The sequence below is a fragment of the Bubalus bubalis genome, chromosome 3, assembly GCF_019923935.1.
Source record: "Bubalus bubalis isolate 160015118507 breed Murrah chromosome 3, NDDB_SH_1, whole genome shotgun sequence".
Classification (NCBI taxonomy): domain Eukaryota; kingdom Metazoa; phylum Chordata; class Mammalia; order Artiodactyla; family Bovidae; genus Bubalus; species Bubalus bubalis.
Window position 1 is genome coordinate 111,300,405 of NC_059159.1, and position 13,853 is coordinate 111,314,257.

At 36.6% G+C, this 13,853-nt stretch overlaps 1 protein-coding gene across 4 annotated transcripts in view; it reads left to right on the forward strand.

Annotated features, from left to right (window-relative positions):
* LOC112577743 (cytochrome P450 1A4-like) overlaps positions 1–13,853 on the forward strand; it is a 56,482-nt gene that overhangs the window by 33,426 nt on the left and 9,203 nt on the right. For 3 of the 4 annotated variants that reach the window (XM_025281611.2, XR_006549942.1, XR_006549943.1), the window contains 4 exons: positions 6,194–6,283; positions 6,375–6,495; positions 9,981–10,067; positions 12,497–12,588. In XM_025281611.2, the coding sequence (XP_025137396.2) occupies positions 6,389–6,495; positions 9,981–10,067; positions 12,497–12,588 (286 nt within the window). In that variant the 5' untranslated portion in view covers positions 6,194–6,283; positions 6,375–6,388. The remainder of the gene's footprint in view (positions 1–6,193; positions 6,284–6,374; positions 6,496–9,980; positions 10,068–12,496; positions 12,589–13,853) is intronic. The other variant, XM_044939955.1, reaches the window with a different exon arrangement.

The window sequence follows — 13,853 nt, forward strand, 5'->3', positions numbered from 1 at the left end:
TATACAGCCTTGACGTACTCCTTTTCTTATTTGGAACCAGTCTGTTGTTCCATGTCCAGTTCTAACTGTTGCTTCCTGACCTGCATACAGATTTCTCAAGAGGCAGGTCAGGTGGTCTGGTATTCCCATCTGTTTCAGAATTTTCCACAGTTTATTGTGATCCACACAGTCAAAGGTTTTGGCATAGTCAATAAAGCAGAAATCAATGTTTTTCTGAAACTCTCTTGCTTTTTCGATGATGTAGTTTTTCCATAATGAACCTCACCCAAACCATTAATAAATGTAAAGTCCAGTCAGAGAGATTATAGGGCAGTACTACTTAGTTCTCATGTAGGGACACAAAAAAGAACTTTGAACTTTTTGAAATCTCAGAATTTCCTTACTGTGGAGATAAGGCTCATACTTGAAATATGAATCTGTCCTTGGCTGATGAATGATGATCAACATGTAAATGGGTTTCCTGAAGAAATGACCCAATAATTTTGTTTCTCTAATTTTATCTCTGAAACTATGAGGTCTTAAAAGTATCAGCATAGCTTTTTCAGAAAGTTCTTTGAATAATTATAAGGAATGTCCTATAGGAAGCTTCCAGTTTAGTCTCATATTCTTCTTGAGTTTCTTTCCGATGGAGAAGTGAACTTTGAGATCATAACACATGTAGAAACGTTTTCCAGATGACAGAAGCAAACCTTTTTGTGAGGCCATTGAAATGTTTTGGCCCAATTTGATGGTCCACAAAAAAGAATATTTCTCTCTCGAGTTATGTAAATACTAGAAAAAATCCTAGTTGTTAGGGAACTATTTCCTGAGAGTAAAGCATTGGGGGGAAACATGAAAAAGTAGATAATTGAACAAATGAAGAGAGTGTGGACTTAAGTCCCATCTGATTAAAAGGAATGGGCAGAAAACAATCTATATCAAGGTACCAGCCTGGAATTCTGGATCAGATACTGTAAATAAAACAGTTTGTGAAATTCATAAAATGTTTTCCTACTCCCTAACCTATCCCAATCCCACCTCCTTCTGCCTGGTGATTATAGTAAAATTCTTACAATAGGTTTGAAAACCTCTTATATTTATTGCTTAGCATTTTCTCTATAAGTTAACCTCTAATTTTTCTAAGTGTGCTTCTAGACATAAGCATACTCTTTATTGATTGAAAAAAAAAAACTTTTAAGAAGAAAATTGAGTTTGGTAACTTGGTTTTCTTCACTACACTCTTTTATGATTGATCATTACCACTGACAAGTAAAATCAGTTGCAAGATTTAAAATGATCTACTTATATTCTTTACATTCCTAAGTTAATTGGGTTCATTTCAAGTTACATGGTAATATGGCTCTTCCTGCATGAGAGTCATATGTGCTGTAAAATGTAAGAAGCGATGAAGAATCATGTTAAGGTTTGTGTCCTCAGGACCATATCCAAGATATCACTGATGCTCTGATTAATGCATACCACAACAAATATGCTGTCGCCAAAATAACCATCTTAAATGATGATGAAATTATAAGCACTGTGAGTGACCTCTTTGGAGCTGGTATGGATGACTATTTATCAGTATTTAAGGTGAATGACAGTTAATCACAACTTTCTGTTTTCTGCGACAAAGTATTTCCCTCTTTTGATATTGGCCGTTTACTACTCTTACATTAACTACATCCCACTCCCAGTCCCTTTCCCAACCCATTGACATTTATTCTTAATCTGTTTAAGTACTGTTTTTTTGTCTTATGTATTCTTATAAAATGGGCTTGATATTTTCATGTACTAGTGTATATTCTTATATTTATCATGAACTTTAATATATGTAAATTACCATTGTTATTTCCATCTCCTTTCTAACCTTTTTCATGAAACCCTGTATTTTTAAGATCCAATCATGGTTGTCAGGTGTATTTCTAACTTGCTGCTTCTAACAACTGCGTAGTACTCCATGGTCTGTACCCTCCCCACATTTTACTAGTCAGTGTCTCAGTAGAGCAGATATTGAATATCTTGCCAATGCTAAGATGACCATCTTTGTGCATCAATTTTGTCTTCTTTTTCATAGTACTCTTATGTTATGAAGCAGAATTTCTGGGTCACATAGTAAAAGGATTCTTGAGTTTTTCATACAGATTGTCAATATCCTTTTCAGTAAGATAATTTATATCGCTATCACACCACTATCATTCTTAACACTTCAGCTTTTTTTTTTTTTCTTCTTAAACCATTTTTACCTATTGATGGAAGCAATTTTCAGGTATTGAGGTCTGGGGAAGTTATCATGGTGGGTACATGATTTGGCTTCAGCTTTGTGCTCAAATTTGGACAGGGCTTCCCAGGTGACTCAACAGTAAACAATCCACCTTTGAATGCAGGAGACCTAAGAGACGCAGGTTCCATCCCTGGGTTGGGAAGATCCCTTGGGAGGAGGGCATAGCGACCCATTCAAGTATTTTTGCCTGGGGAATCCCATGACAAAGGAGCCTGGTGGGCTACATACAGTCCATAGAGTTGCAAAGATTTAGACATGACTGAAAAGACTTATTCACTTTGAAGATAGGGATAATATATCACCCTCTTCCTATGATACCAATTCTAGCACTCCTTCGAAGATGAAATTTCCTTCTCAGACACCATGTCATGCTGACTCACTGAAACCTTGAAGGATGTACCCCTCTCATGTTTGATGCTTGTTCTTTGTTCTGACAAAATATAAAACTGTGGTTCAGGAATCTGTAATGGAGCTGGACGGTCATTGTGGACATAGTTTCAGACACGTTCCTGCATCACTGAGAACTTGAATTTTCTGTGCTATATCAAACTCAAGGACAACACCAGCCATTTTCAAAACAATATCTGCTAGTAGCTGCCAGCTACAAACTTATGGTTTGAAGGTTTCTCCTTGTAACTAAGCAACTATTTCGGACCTTAGGCAATCCTTGCTTAAAAACCACACTTACTTCTTGCCAACTATAATTCTTGACAGACACCTTAGGTAACTTTGCAGTTTTTTCCTATACAAACTTTCCCCATTTTAATTCTGGGGAAACACAATTCAAGTGCTTCTTGAATCTGTCTCCTGGGCTACAGTCCTCAGTTTAGCTCAAATGAAACTCTGTTCTAGGGACTTCCCTGGTAGTCCAGTTGTCTGGTTGAAGAACAAAGATCCCACATACCTTGTGATATAATATTGTAATAAATTCAGTAAAGGCTTTAATATGATCCACATCAAAAAATCTTTTTTAAAAAAGCTCTCTTCTATCCCTATTATAGATTGTTTATTATTTGTGCTGACACTATCAAATTTCTTATAGTTCTTGTAAGATACTAGACTGTAGAAAGCAAATTCCCTTAGTATAACAGCAACAGCAGCAAAATTCTACAGATGTTTTAACAGTTTCATTTTAGGTGGAATATTCTTCAGACTTGTATTCTCCTTTCTTCTTTATGCTGTAGTTATTGGCAATTGGATTCACTTTTTTCCTAGGATCTACATATTTGTGTTCCTGAATTTCCTTTGCAAACAGAGGCATTTGTTTGTTTCTATTATTTTTCCTCATGCTAAAATAAATAATAGGTTGCTTAAGCCTTGATATAAAAAGAAAAGTTCATGATGATGAAAATCTGAATCCTGATATTTATCCAAATAGTCCTAGGTCTTGGATATAATGTTCATGGCTCTACAGTGTGCAAAATCAGTGTCTTTTATGCAGCATTCATAACTTGTTTTGTTTTCTTTAAATAGCAAATAGAGACAATATATTCTGAATAGAATGCCATGTTCTCGTACCATGCTGTACGATACTATAGACACCATTGTTGGCAAATCCATTTGGGCAATTTATTTTCAGGCTAATTCCTTGCACTATGAAGGCATGTTAGAAATTTTATGGCATAAGAACTGTTGAATCTACTGGCTCACTGCAAGAGATTGCCCTGTTCCAAAGATGTAAAACCAGGTCTTGAGAAAAGATGTTTGGGAAGGAGTTCTCTTTGCTCTGATGCTAAATTTGGGCATATTTCTTGCACATGTTGTGATGCAAGGTTGTTTAGAGAACAAACAAATTCTGAAGTCCCAGTGCAGTGAAACCACAAATTTGAATTAGAGACTCACTTTGTCTCTTGTGTGGTCCTGGTGAAATATTTAACCGTCTCTGTGCTGCATGTTTCTCATCTCTAGAGTGAGACTAATTACAGCCCCCATTTCCAATGACAGGGCAATCAAGTGATCACTATTTGGAATTATCATTGTTATTGTTATCATCATCATGAAAACCTTAAATGTTATATTAATTTAACCATTCATTTTTGCTACTAGATTTTGTAAGATTTAGTAGAAAATGCAAATAACATTTTTAACGTTGGCAATAGTGTTAGTCACTCAGTCATGTCCGACTCTTTGCAACCCCATGAATTGTAGCCTGCCAGGCTCCTCTGTCCATGGAATTTTCCAGGCGAGAATACTGGAGGAGATAGCCATTTCCTTCTCCAGGGGATCTTCCCAACCCAGGGATTGAACCCTGGTCTCGTACACTGCAGCTAAGTCTTTGCAATCTGAAACGTTAGGTCATCACTGAATTGAATTTACAATTAGAACAGCCTAGAAAAACTGTTTAATGTGATATTTCTGACTGTAGGTTTTCAAGAAAACTGATCGCATTCTTTGATGTGAAGTCATCCTTGAGAAAAGATGAAGTTTTATATAGACCTTTTAGCTTTAATTTTCATAATAAATAAAAAGCATCTTACCAATGTATAGATGATATCAAAAGTGAAGACACCGTGTTTAAAGAATGAATTTTAAAAATAAAATAACTACACTAAAAGTTAGTATTTCAAAAAATTGAATGTACTCAACCTTCCATTATGCACTTATACAAACTTATGGCCTTGAAGCCAGGTAAGTCCAAGTTTACATCCCACCTGTCTCTTCTGAGCTGAGTCACCTTAAGCAAGGTCCATAAGATCCTCGAGGCACAGTTCAGTGAAATGAGCATAGAGCAGAATAAGCATTCAATAGCTATTTATGATTTAAGACATTATTATATATAGATCATAACCATTATAACAATGGTTTATTTTGTAGTGAGCTATTTCCAATGTTTTAATTTGCCTTATAGTAATATCTGTACATTAAAAATTTTTAATTTTATCTTTTATTGTGGTTGCAAGCCCCTTAGATTAAATTTACTATCCTGAATATTTTTATGTGTACAATTCAGTAGCGTCATGTATGTTCACATTGTTGTACAACAGATTTTTAGAACTTTTTCATCTTTTAAAACTATAATTCTATGCCCATTAAACCCCAATTTACCCTCCCCTCTCCTGCCAACCCTAGGCAACTACTTTTCTAATCTGCTTTTATGATTTGGATGACAATACCTCATATGAAGAATCACACAGTGTTTTCCTTTTGTGACTAAGTTGTTTCATTTGGCATAATGTCCTTGAGGCTCATCCGTATCATAGCAAGTGGCACCATCTCCTTTTTAAGGCTGCAAAATGTTCTATTGCATGTATATACCACATTTTATTTATCCATTTGTCTATCAATCGATGTGTGGATTGTTTCCATCTCTTGACTATTGTGAATAATGCTACCATGAACATAGTTTTACAAATCTTTTTAAGTCCATATTTTCAACTGTGTTGAGTGTATTTTGAGAAGTGAGGTTGATCAGTCACATGGTAATTCTTTTTTAAGTATTTTGAGAGTTCTTCATATTGTTTTCCATAGATTTCATCATTTTACATTTCTACCATCAATACATTAGAGTTCCATTTTTTCTATATTCTCACCAACATATGCTGTTTTCTGTTTTATTGATAGTGGCTATTCTAATGGGCAAGATATTAAGCCTATATTTTGAAATAAACCTTAATGTATAATAATTGTATTTGCAAATACAACTTATAATTACATTTACAAATACAAATTACAAATACAATTGTATTTGTAAATAATTATAGCAAAATCAGATCTTCAATTTACTTTGTATTTGAATACTAAGAATCCAAGGAAAATAATCTACATATGACTGCTCATTAACAATTATTAATAATTGGCAACTACTAATAATTGTTAATGAACAATCATATGTAGATTATTTTCCTTAGATTCTTAGTATTCAAATACAAAGTAAATTGAAGATCTGATTTTGCTAATACCTTTTTCTAAGATACACTTTCTCTTTATTTTCAGGGTTTGAAATAATATCAACATGTATATATTGGAGCTTTCTTTATTTGATATACTATCCGGAAATTCAAGTCAAAATTCAAGAATAAATTGGTAACATGCTTTCAGATGAAAAATATAATTTTTATGAGTATATTTTCATTTTAAATTAAAATTTTAAAAATCAGTTTTTTTTTCCCCTCAGATGGAAACACTGGGATGAAATCACCCAGGTTTGAAGACAGGAAAATTTTACCCTACACAGAAGCTTTTATAAATGAAATATTCAGGCATACCTCCTTTTTCCCTTTTACTATTCCTCATTGGTAAGAATATGCTTCTCCTTTGGGACAACAACTGGTCCAAAAGTGGTGTGGGAGGAGTGTGGAATCTAAAGCATTAGAATGAATGAAGGAAGTTCTTCAAAATCTATATTATGTTAATATTATTTTAGTATTTTATTTTATTTTGAAACTCTTTAATGAAATTTAAACTAGAGCAAGGGAAATTATGTGAATGTTTTCCATAACTAAATTATAATGCCATTAACTTTCATCATATATTTACTAATTAAGGGGAGGGAAGAATATTGAAATTTGGAGCAATGGATAATCTAACCATAATTTATATTTAGCTATTAAGTATTATACAGACTCACTTAACTTACCCCCATGAGCAGCCTTAGCCACCTGCTAATGTGATATGGCTTCATTTTCAATAGCTAAGAATTTTGCTAGACAATAGATGGAGGAATCTAGTGTTGCCACAAATAGATTGAACAGAGTATACATTTATAGGTATTTGAAAGTTTACTAAACTTTATGCCAGACTCTCCAGCTCCCAAAGGCATGCCAGTATAGGCTAAGTAGATAGGCTTTATTAAATATGTATGTAAACAACTTAAGTTCTAGTAGTTCAAACTGTTTCCATTCCATATAGTTAAGATAAAAAAATTAAACTCTCAGTGTCTTTTCTCTTCCCATCTTTAAATAGTGAAAGTATGGGAATGTCTCTCACCGCATGTGGTAATTGGCACAGCAGAATGCGGTGGCCTCAGCCCAGGGACCTCAAAGGGGAAGACCACTAGCTGAGCAGTCAAACCCAGACAGTTAGCTGCTCAGTCCCCTGGATTTTGCCTCTCTAGTTTGCTCTCCATATTTCACGTGATACTACCTATTCACAGTGATCTCTTTCCTTCAAATCCCCTTTCTGGTTGAAGCAGATTTCATCTTTAACTTGTTAATAAAAAAGTGAAGTGTTAGCTGCTGAGCCATGTCTGACTCTTTGCGACCCTATGGACTATAGCCCACCAGGCTCCTCTGTTCATGGAATTCTTCAGGCAAGAATACGGGTGTGGGTTGCCATTTCCTTCTCCAGGAGATCTTCCTGACTAAGGGATCAAATCCAAGTCTCCTGCATTACAGGCAGATTCTTTACCATCTGAGCCATCAGGGAAGCCCCTCAAAAAGGTCCTACATTTAAAGATGCAGCTCTTCTGTCTCAAAGGCTTCTGTAGGGTGACTTTGGGTACTACATAAAAGAATACAATCTACAAGCTTTACTAAGAAATAAGGAACAGACAACAAATTTACCGGAGGCATTTGGGGTGAAATGAAAGTGATCATATACTTTGGGATCCTGAAAACACATCTGAGGACCTCACTAATAAGGAGAAACATATTTTAGAAAATAGTTATTCATTATATTATTAAAAGTGAAGAAATGAAGTAATATATAAACTAAAAAGATCAGATGCATTGGCCAATGAGAGTAGTGTGATATGACCCAAGAATTTTAGCACAAACATATTAATAAAAGCATTTGATATATATCATTTGGGACTAATCCATTCTATACTTGGATATTTACGATTTTCCAACTAAAAGCACAAGAGATCAAAATACAGAAAATAAGTTAAAATGAAATAGATTGAAGCAAAACAATCTTAGGTAAAGGCGGCGAAATTTTTGCTATTACTTGTGCCATATGTACACACACACGAAGGTTAAACAGTACCTTAATAAGTATTTATTGGATATACACTCTTTTAAAAGTTGTGTAGAAAGGCACTTTTATATGGGAAGTTTTGGAAACATATATATAGAAAGAGAAATTCTACAATGAATGCATTAATATATTAAGTCCTCCTTTAGAATATATAATCACTCACATTTTCATATTAGTGAAATCAAATTTTACATGCTAGGTTTCCAAAGAGTAGGAACATGTGCTTTTTTATATGGATTAGAATTTGAGCAGCTGAATCCACAGAGGGAGTGACAGGAATGTACTGAGAAAGGCAAGTGGCTACACATAGGAACAGGTAATCCTTCCAACAAATAGGTCCATCCCTTTTTTTGGTCTTATCCTTTGTTGGGTTTTGAGGACACACAATGAGTAACATCCATATTATTTGCCGAAGTTCAATACCAACTACAAGATGAAAGGTCAAAGAGAGTTTCAAATATTAACTTTCTAAATTAACAGAATTAGTTTGCACAGTTTGGCTGAGAGCTAGACTAAGGAGCCTTAGTCATAGTTTTCACCTGGATTAGACATACTTCTCCACTCATACTCTGGTGAAGTTGGATGACTGCAGTCTTCCTGGGAAGTATGAAACTGGCTCCTCAGCTTAGTCCATTAACAACTATAGATGAGATATACCTTCTCTATAGGTTGGGTAATCAGAAGAGAGAACCCAGAAGTGGCTAAGACAATTGTGTCCAGTGACCGTTCTCAAACTTATCACATTGAAGTGTCACTGAGAGTGAGGGCCATTTTGGAAGTTAGGGAGTACCATGTGGAAACATAACATGACAATCTAAGCCATGCATAATTACAGAAGTATAAAGCGGAAAGGTGTACAGCATGCATAAAGAAGTCTGAGTATGGGACTAGAAAAATAAAATACTTGATCTAGAAGCAACTTAGATCCTCCAGGTGCAACTTAGATCCTCCAGGTACAACTAACATCATTTCATAGCTAGGAAATGGAATCATAGAGTAGATATGAGATTTGCCCAACATCTCACTTAGAAAAATATCTAGAATTCAGATTTCCTAGTTCCAATTCCATTCCAATTCCTAGATACTTCTATCAAGTACTAACTGATGTATATATTTTTAATCTATTAGTAAAAGACAAAAACATGCTGTATACAAAGAAAATTCTTTATAATTTCCTTAAAAGTTTCTGGTTGTAATTGCATGTCCACTTATGACCAACTCTGTCATAGAAATACTGTGATGATTTTCTGGAAATTTTAGCTCATAGCAATGCCCTCAGTGTATTAAATGCTCAATATGTCTAACAAATACAAAATAAAGAATAATTTAGTAATTTGACAATAGGTAGAAGATACATCAATTAAGGAATGAATGGTGATTTATAGAGATGTCATATCATTATTACAGTAAAAAGTAACTTTAATGGCTCAGTGGTAAAGAATCCACCTGCAATGCTGGAGACACAGGAGGCACGAGTTCAGTCCCTAGGTTGGGAAGATCCCCTGGGGAAGGAAATGGCAACCCACTCCAGTAATCCTGCCTGGGAAATACCATGGACAGAGGAGCCTGGTGGGCTACAGTCCAAAGGGTCACAAAGAGTCAGACACAATTGAGCGACTAAGCATGGAGCTCAGAAAAAATATATCAATATATGAATGAATAGAGATTTACAAAGATGTCATATCATTATTACAGTGAAAAATAGCATTAATAAAAATAGTCCATGCAGTGCGGGAGGCAGCTTAGTGATGAGTTATTTGAGTTTGCAGGATGTGTTATAATGCTGTATTTCTCTTTCTTATAGTACTACAGCAGACACTACTCTGAATGGCTATTTCATTCCCAGGAAAACATGCACCTTTATTCATATGTATCAAGTAAATCATGATGAGTAAGTCACCATTTGCTTTTGAACTGTGGTGTTGGAAAAGACTCTTGAGAGTCCCTTGGACTGCAAGGAGATCCAACCAGTCCTTCCTAAAGGAGATCAGTCCTGGTTGTTCATTGGAAGAACTGATGTTGAAGCTGAAACTCCATTACTTTGGCCATCTCATGCGAAGAGCTGACTCATTGGAAAAGACCCTGATGCTGGGAAAGATTGCGGACAGGAGGAGAAGGGGACGACAGAGGATGAGATGGTTGGATAGCATCACTGACTCAATGGACATGGGTTTGGGTGGACTCCGGGAGTTGGTGATGGACAGTGATGCCTGGCATGCTGTGGTTCATGGGGTCACAAAGAGTCGGACTTGACTGAGCGACTGAACTGAATTGAACTGAAGTCACCATTTATTTCTTGAGATAAAATTTGCTTAGTTCTTTGTTTGCTCTTTATTAATTTGGGAAAAGTTTTCATTCTTCTTAACCAAACTTCATCCGCTCTGTTTCTCTTGAAAGAAGTTGGAGAGAAATTCAGTTTTCTTTCCTCACAGATAATGGGAAGGATGAAATCTTAATACAAATTCATTCAGAGTAAATCGAATTTCAAAAGTGGGCTCACAGGGAGAGATGTGAGCCAAGGGCTTCATGGGCTCACCCTCTACATGGGTAAGACCAGCCCATATATGAAAAGCAGCCTGAAATTCCCCACTGGAGTATAAGCCACTAAGCAGGGGTTTGTTTTTTCTCTCTCTCTGTCTCTCTCATTGTTTATTTGCTTTTTCCTCAACCTAAGCACCTAGGTCAGTGCCTGGCACATAGTAGACACTCTAAATATTTGTGAAGAAAATGCAGCTAGAGGCTTGCCTGTATCAATTACAGAAGGGCAGGCTGAGCTGAAAGTACCTCAGGCAGTGAAAAATGAGACTGATGGGTGGTGATGGCCGTGGTGGGAATAATGAAGAGTACAACTAATATTTAGAGACCCCTGCTGTGTTCTGGGGGCTTCCCTAGTGGCTCAGTGGTAAAGAATCCCCCTGCCAACCTGGGAGACAGGGGTTTGATCCCCGGGTCTGGAAGATCCCCTGGAGAAAGAAATGGCAGCCATCCCACTCCAGTATTCTTGCCTGAGAACGTCATGGACAGAGGAGCCTGACAGGCTACAGTCCATGGGGTTGCAGGGAGTCAGACATGACTTAGCAGCTAAAACAACAACTGTTTTACTGGGTACAAAAAGCTCAGATATATCTACTCTGACCTCAAGAGTAATCCTACATAGTGGTGCTATCATAATCCCAGTTTTACTGATGAAGAAACTTTCAGCCCAATCGAGCAAATTACTTAAGATCACATTTTCAGCTGGTAACAGAAGAAGGATTCACATCCAGTGCAAATCCTATTTAATATGCAAATCTGGTTTGATGGAAATTATATGCTCCATGTAGTGAGGGCTTGATGTTTCCAGCAAACTGGTAAAGACTGCATTCTTTTCTTTTTTTTTTTTTTTTGGTTTCCTTGGCTATACCACATGGCTTGCCAGATCTTAGTTCTGCTACTGAGGGTCCAACCTGGGCCCCAGCAGCAAAAGCACCTGGTCCTAACCATTGGACCAACAGGGAATTCCCAAGACTGCATTCTTATACACTCAGCTAGCCATATGTACAGTACTCTGTATAGCTTCTCCCTCTTTACCCAAGACCTCATCTGACTGATGGCTTAGATGCTAGGCTTTTAGGGAGGGAAATTATTATCCTGTGCTCCTAACAGCACCTTCACGATCTCTGTAACCAGCAAAATGGTGGGATACACTGTATAGTCTGTCCCCCTGGAAAGCTTATTGTCAGAGAGATTGACACATCTCTTCTCCACCTAGTGATTACGCTGGATAAACCTAAACATTTTTAAACCTACTATAAAAAGAAATACAGTCAGTGTAAACTGAATGGCATTTATTTTCTGTTAGTACAACCCCAAGTATCTCAAGTGTTCTAGTATCCTAAGAACTTGTGATTATATTGACTATTGAGTAATGAGCAAACAAGCTCAGTTAACACAGGTGCTAATAAAGAAATACTCTTTGTAAGAAGGCACTTGTTTAAGTTAAATGAATATGTAATTCAAGACTTGATATTATGGGGAAATTATTCAAAAGGTCACAAGTTCAAGCACACACTGAACAATAGAAAATATGAAGAGTGATTGTATGTTGAAGCAGTGGGGAGAGGTCATCTGTTGTATCTATCCAGCCCAGTAAACTATTGGTGAGCAGGACACTGTAGCAGTGTTATCAGCTCTTTTAGTTATAAACAAAAACTTGGAAATGGAGATTTTCTTGTGGAATCTTCTGATTTTTAAATGTTAGCAGCAATGAATTACTTTTAAAAGATTATGAGAGCAAAACGAAGTTTGTTGGAGGACTGAATATCATTTGTAATCCTCCAGGTCTATGACCTCCGGTGCAGAGAAAACAAAGTTTTCTCCTAGGAAGAGGGTGACATCTACAGACAAAGAGACCCAGTTCTTCCTGAAGTCAGGTGAGTCTCTGATGTATGGCTGAGGATGGAGGTAACACACTATCATTAGTTGTGGATGAGCCTGATGCAGTGCTTGTAACAAAAGGTGGAAGGAGGAGAGAGAACCAAATGTGGGCAACCCCCTCAATCAGAGTTGCTTTCAGGAGACCTGGCTCCTCTCTGTAATGATGTGTGAAGGTTATTTCTCTAAACACAGTGAAAGAACACCAGGGTGAGGGATGTGGCCTCAATAGTCTAATCCTTCCTGTTCCTTTTGCTTAAAGCCAAGGAGATTAAAATATTTATTACCTTTTATTTAACCACAATTTTGTAATATTCTATTGAGACTTTTGTGGAATTATTCATTTAAAATAATAAAAAATTAAAATATGTTTCATGTATTTTATTCACTATTTAATTAACCAGAAACCATTTTTGTGAAAAATAGGTATAATTGTAGAGTTGAGCTATTTCAAATCCTGAAAGATCAGGCTGTGAAAGTGCTGCACTCAATATGCCAGCAAATTTGGAAAACTCAGCAGTGGCCACAGGACTGGAAAAGGTCAGTTTTCATTCCAATCCCAAAGAAAGGCAATGCCAAAGAATGCTCAAACTACCGCACAATTGTACTCATCTCACATGCAAGTAAAGTAATGCTCAAAATTCTCCAAGCCAGGCTTCAGCAGTATGTGAACCGTGAACTTCCAGATGTAGAAGCTGGTTTTAGAAAAGGCAGAGGAACCAGAGATCAAATTGCCAACATCCACAGGATCATGGAAAAAGCAAGAGAGTTCCAGAAAAACATCTATTTCTGCTTTATTGACTATGCCAAAGCCTTTGTGTGGATCACAATAAACTGTGGAAAATTCTGAAAGAGATGGGCATATCAGACCACCTGACCTGCCTCTTGAGAAACCTATATGCAGGTCAGGAAGCAACAGTTAGAACTGGACATGGAACAACAGACTGGTTCCAAATAGGAAAAGGAGCACGTCAAGGCTGTATATTGTCACCCTGTTTATTTAACTTATATGCAGAGTACATCATGAGAAACGCTGAGCTGGAAGAAGCACAAGCTGGAATCAAGATTGCCGGGAGAAATATCAATAACCTCAGATATGCAGATAACAACACCCTTATGGCAGAAAGTGAAGAGGAACTAAAAAGCCTCTTGATGAAAGTGAAAGCGGAGAGTGAAAAAGTTGGCTTGAAGCTCAACATTCAGAAAACGAAGATCATGGCATCTGGTCCCATCACTTCATGGGAAATAGATGGGGAAACAGTGG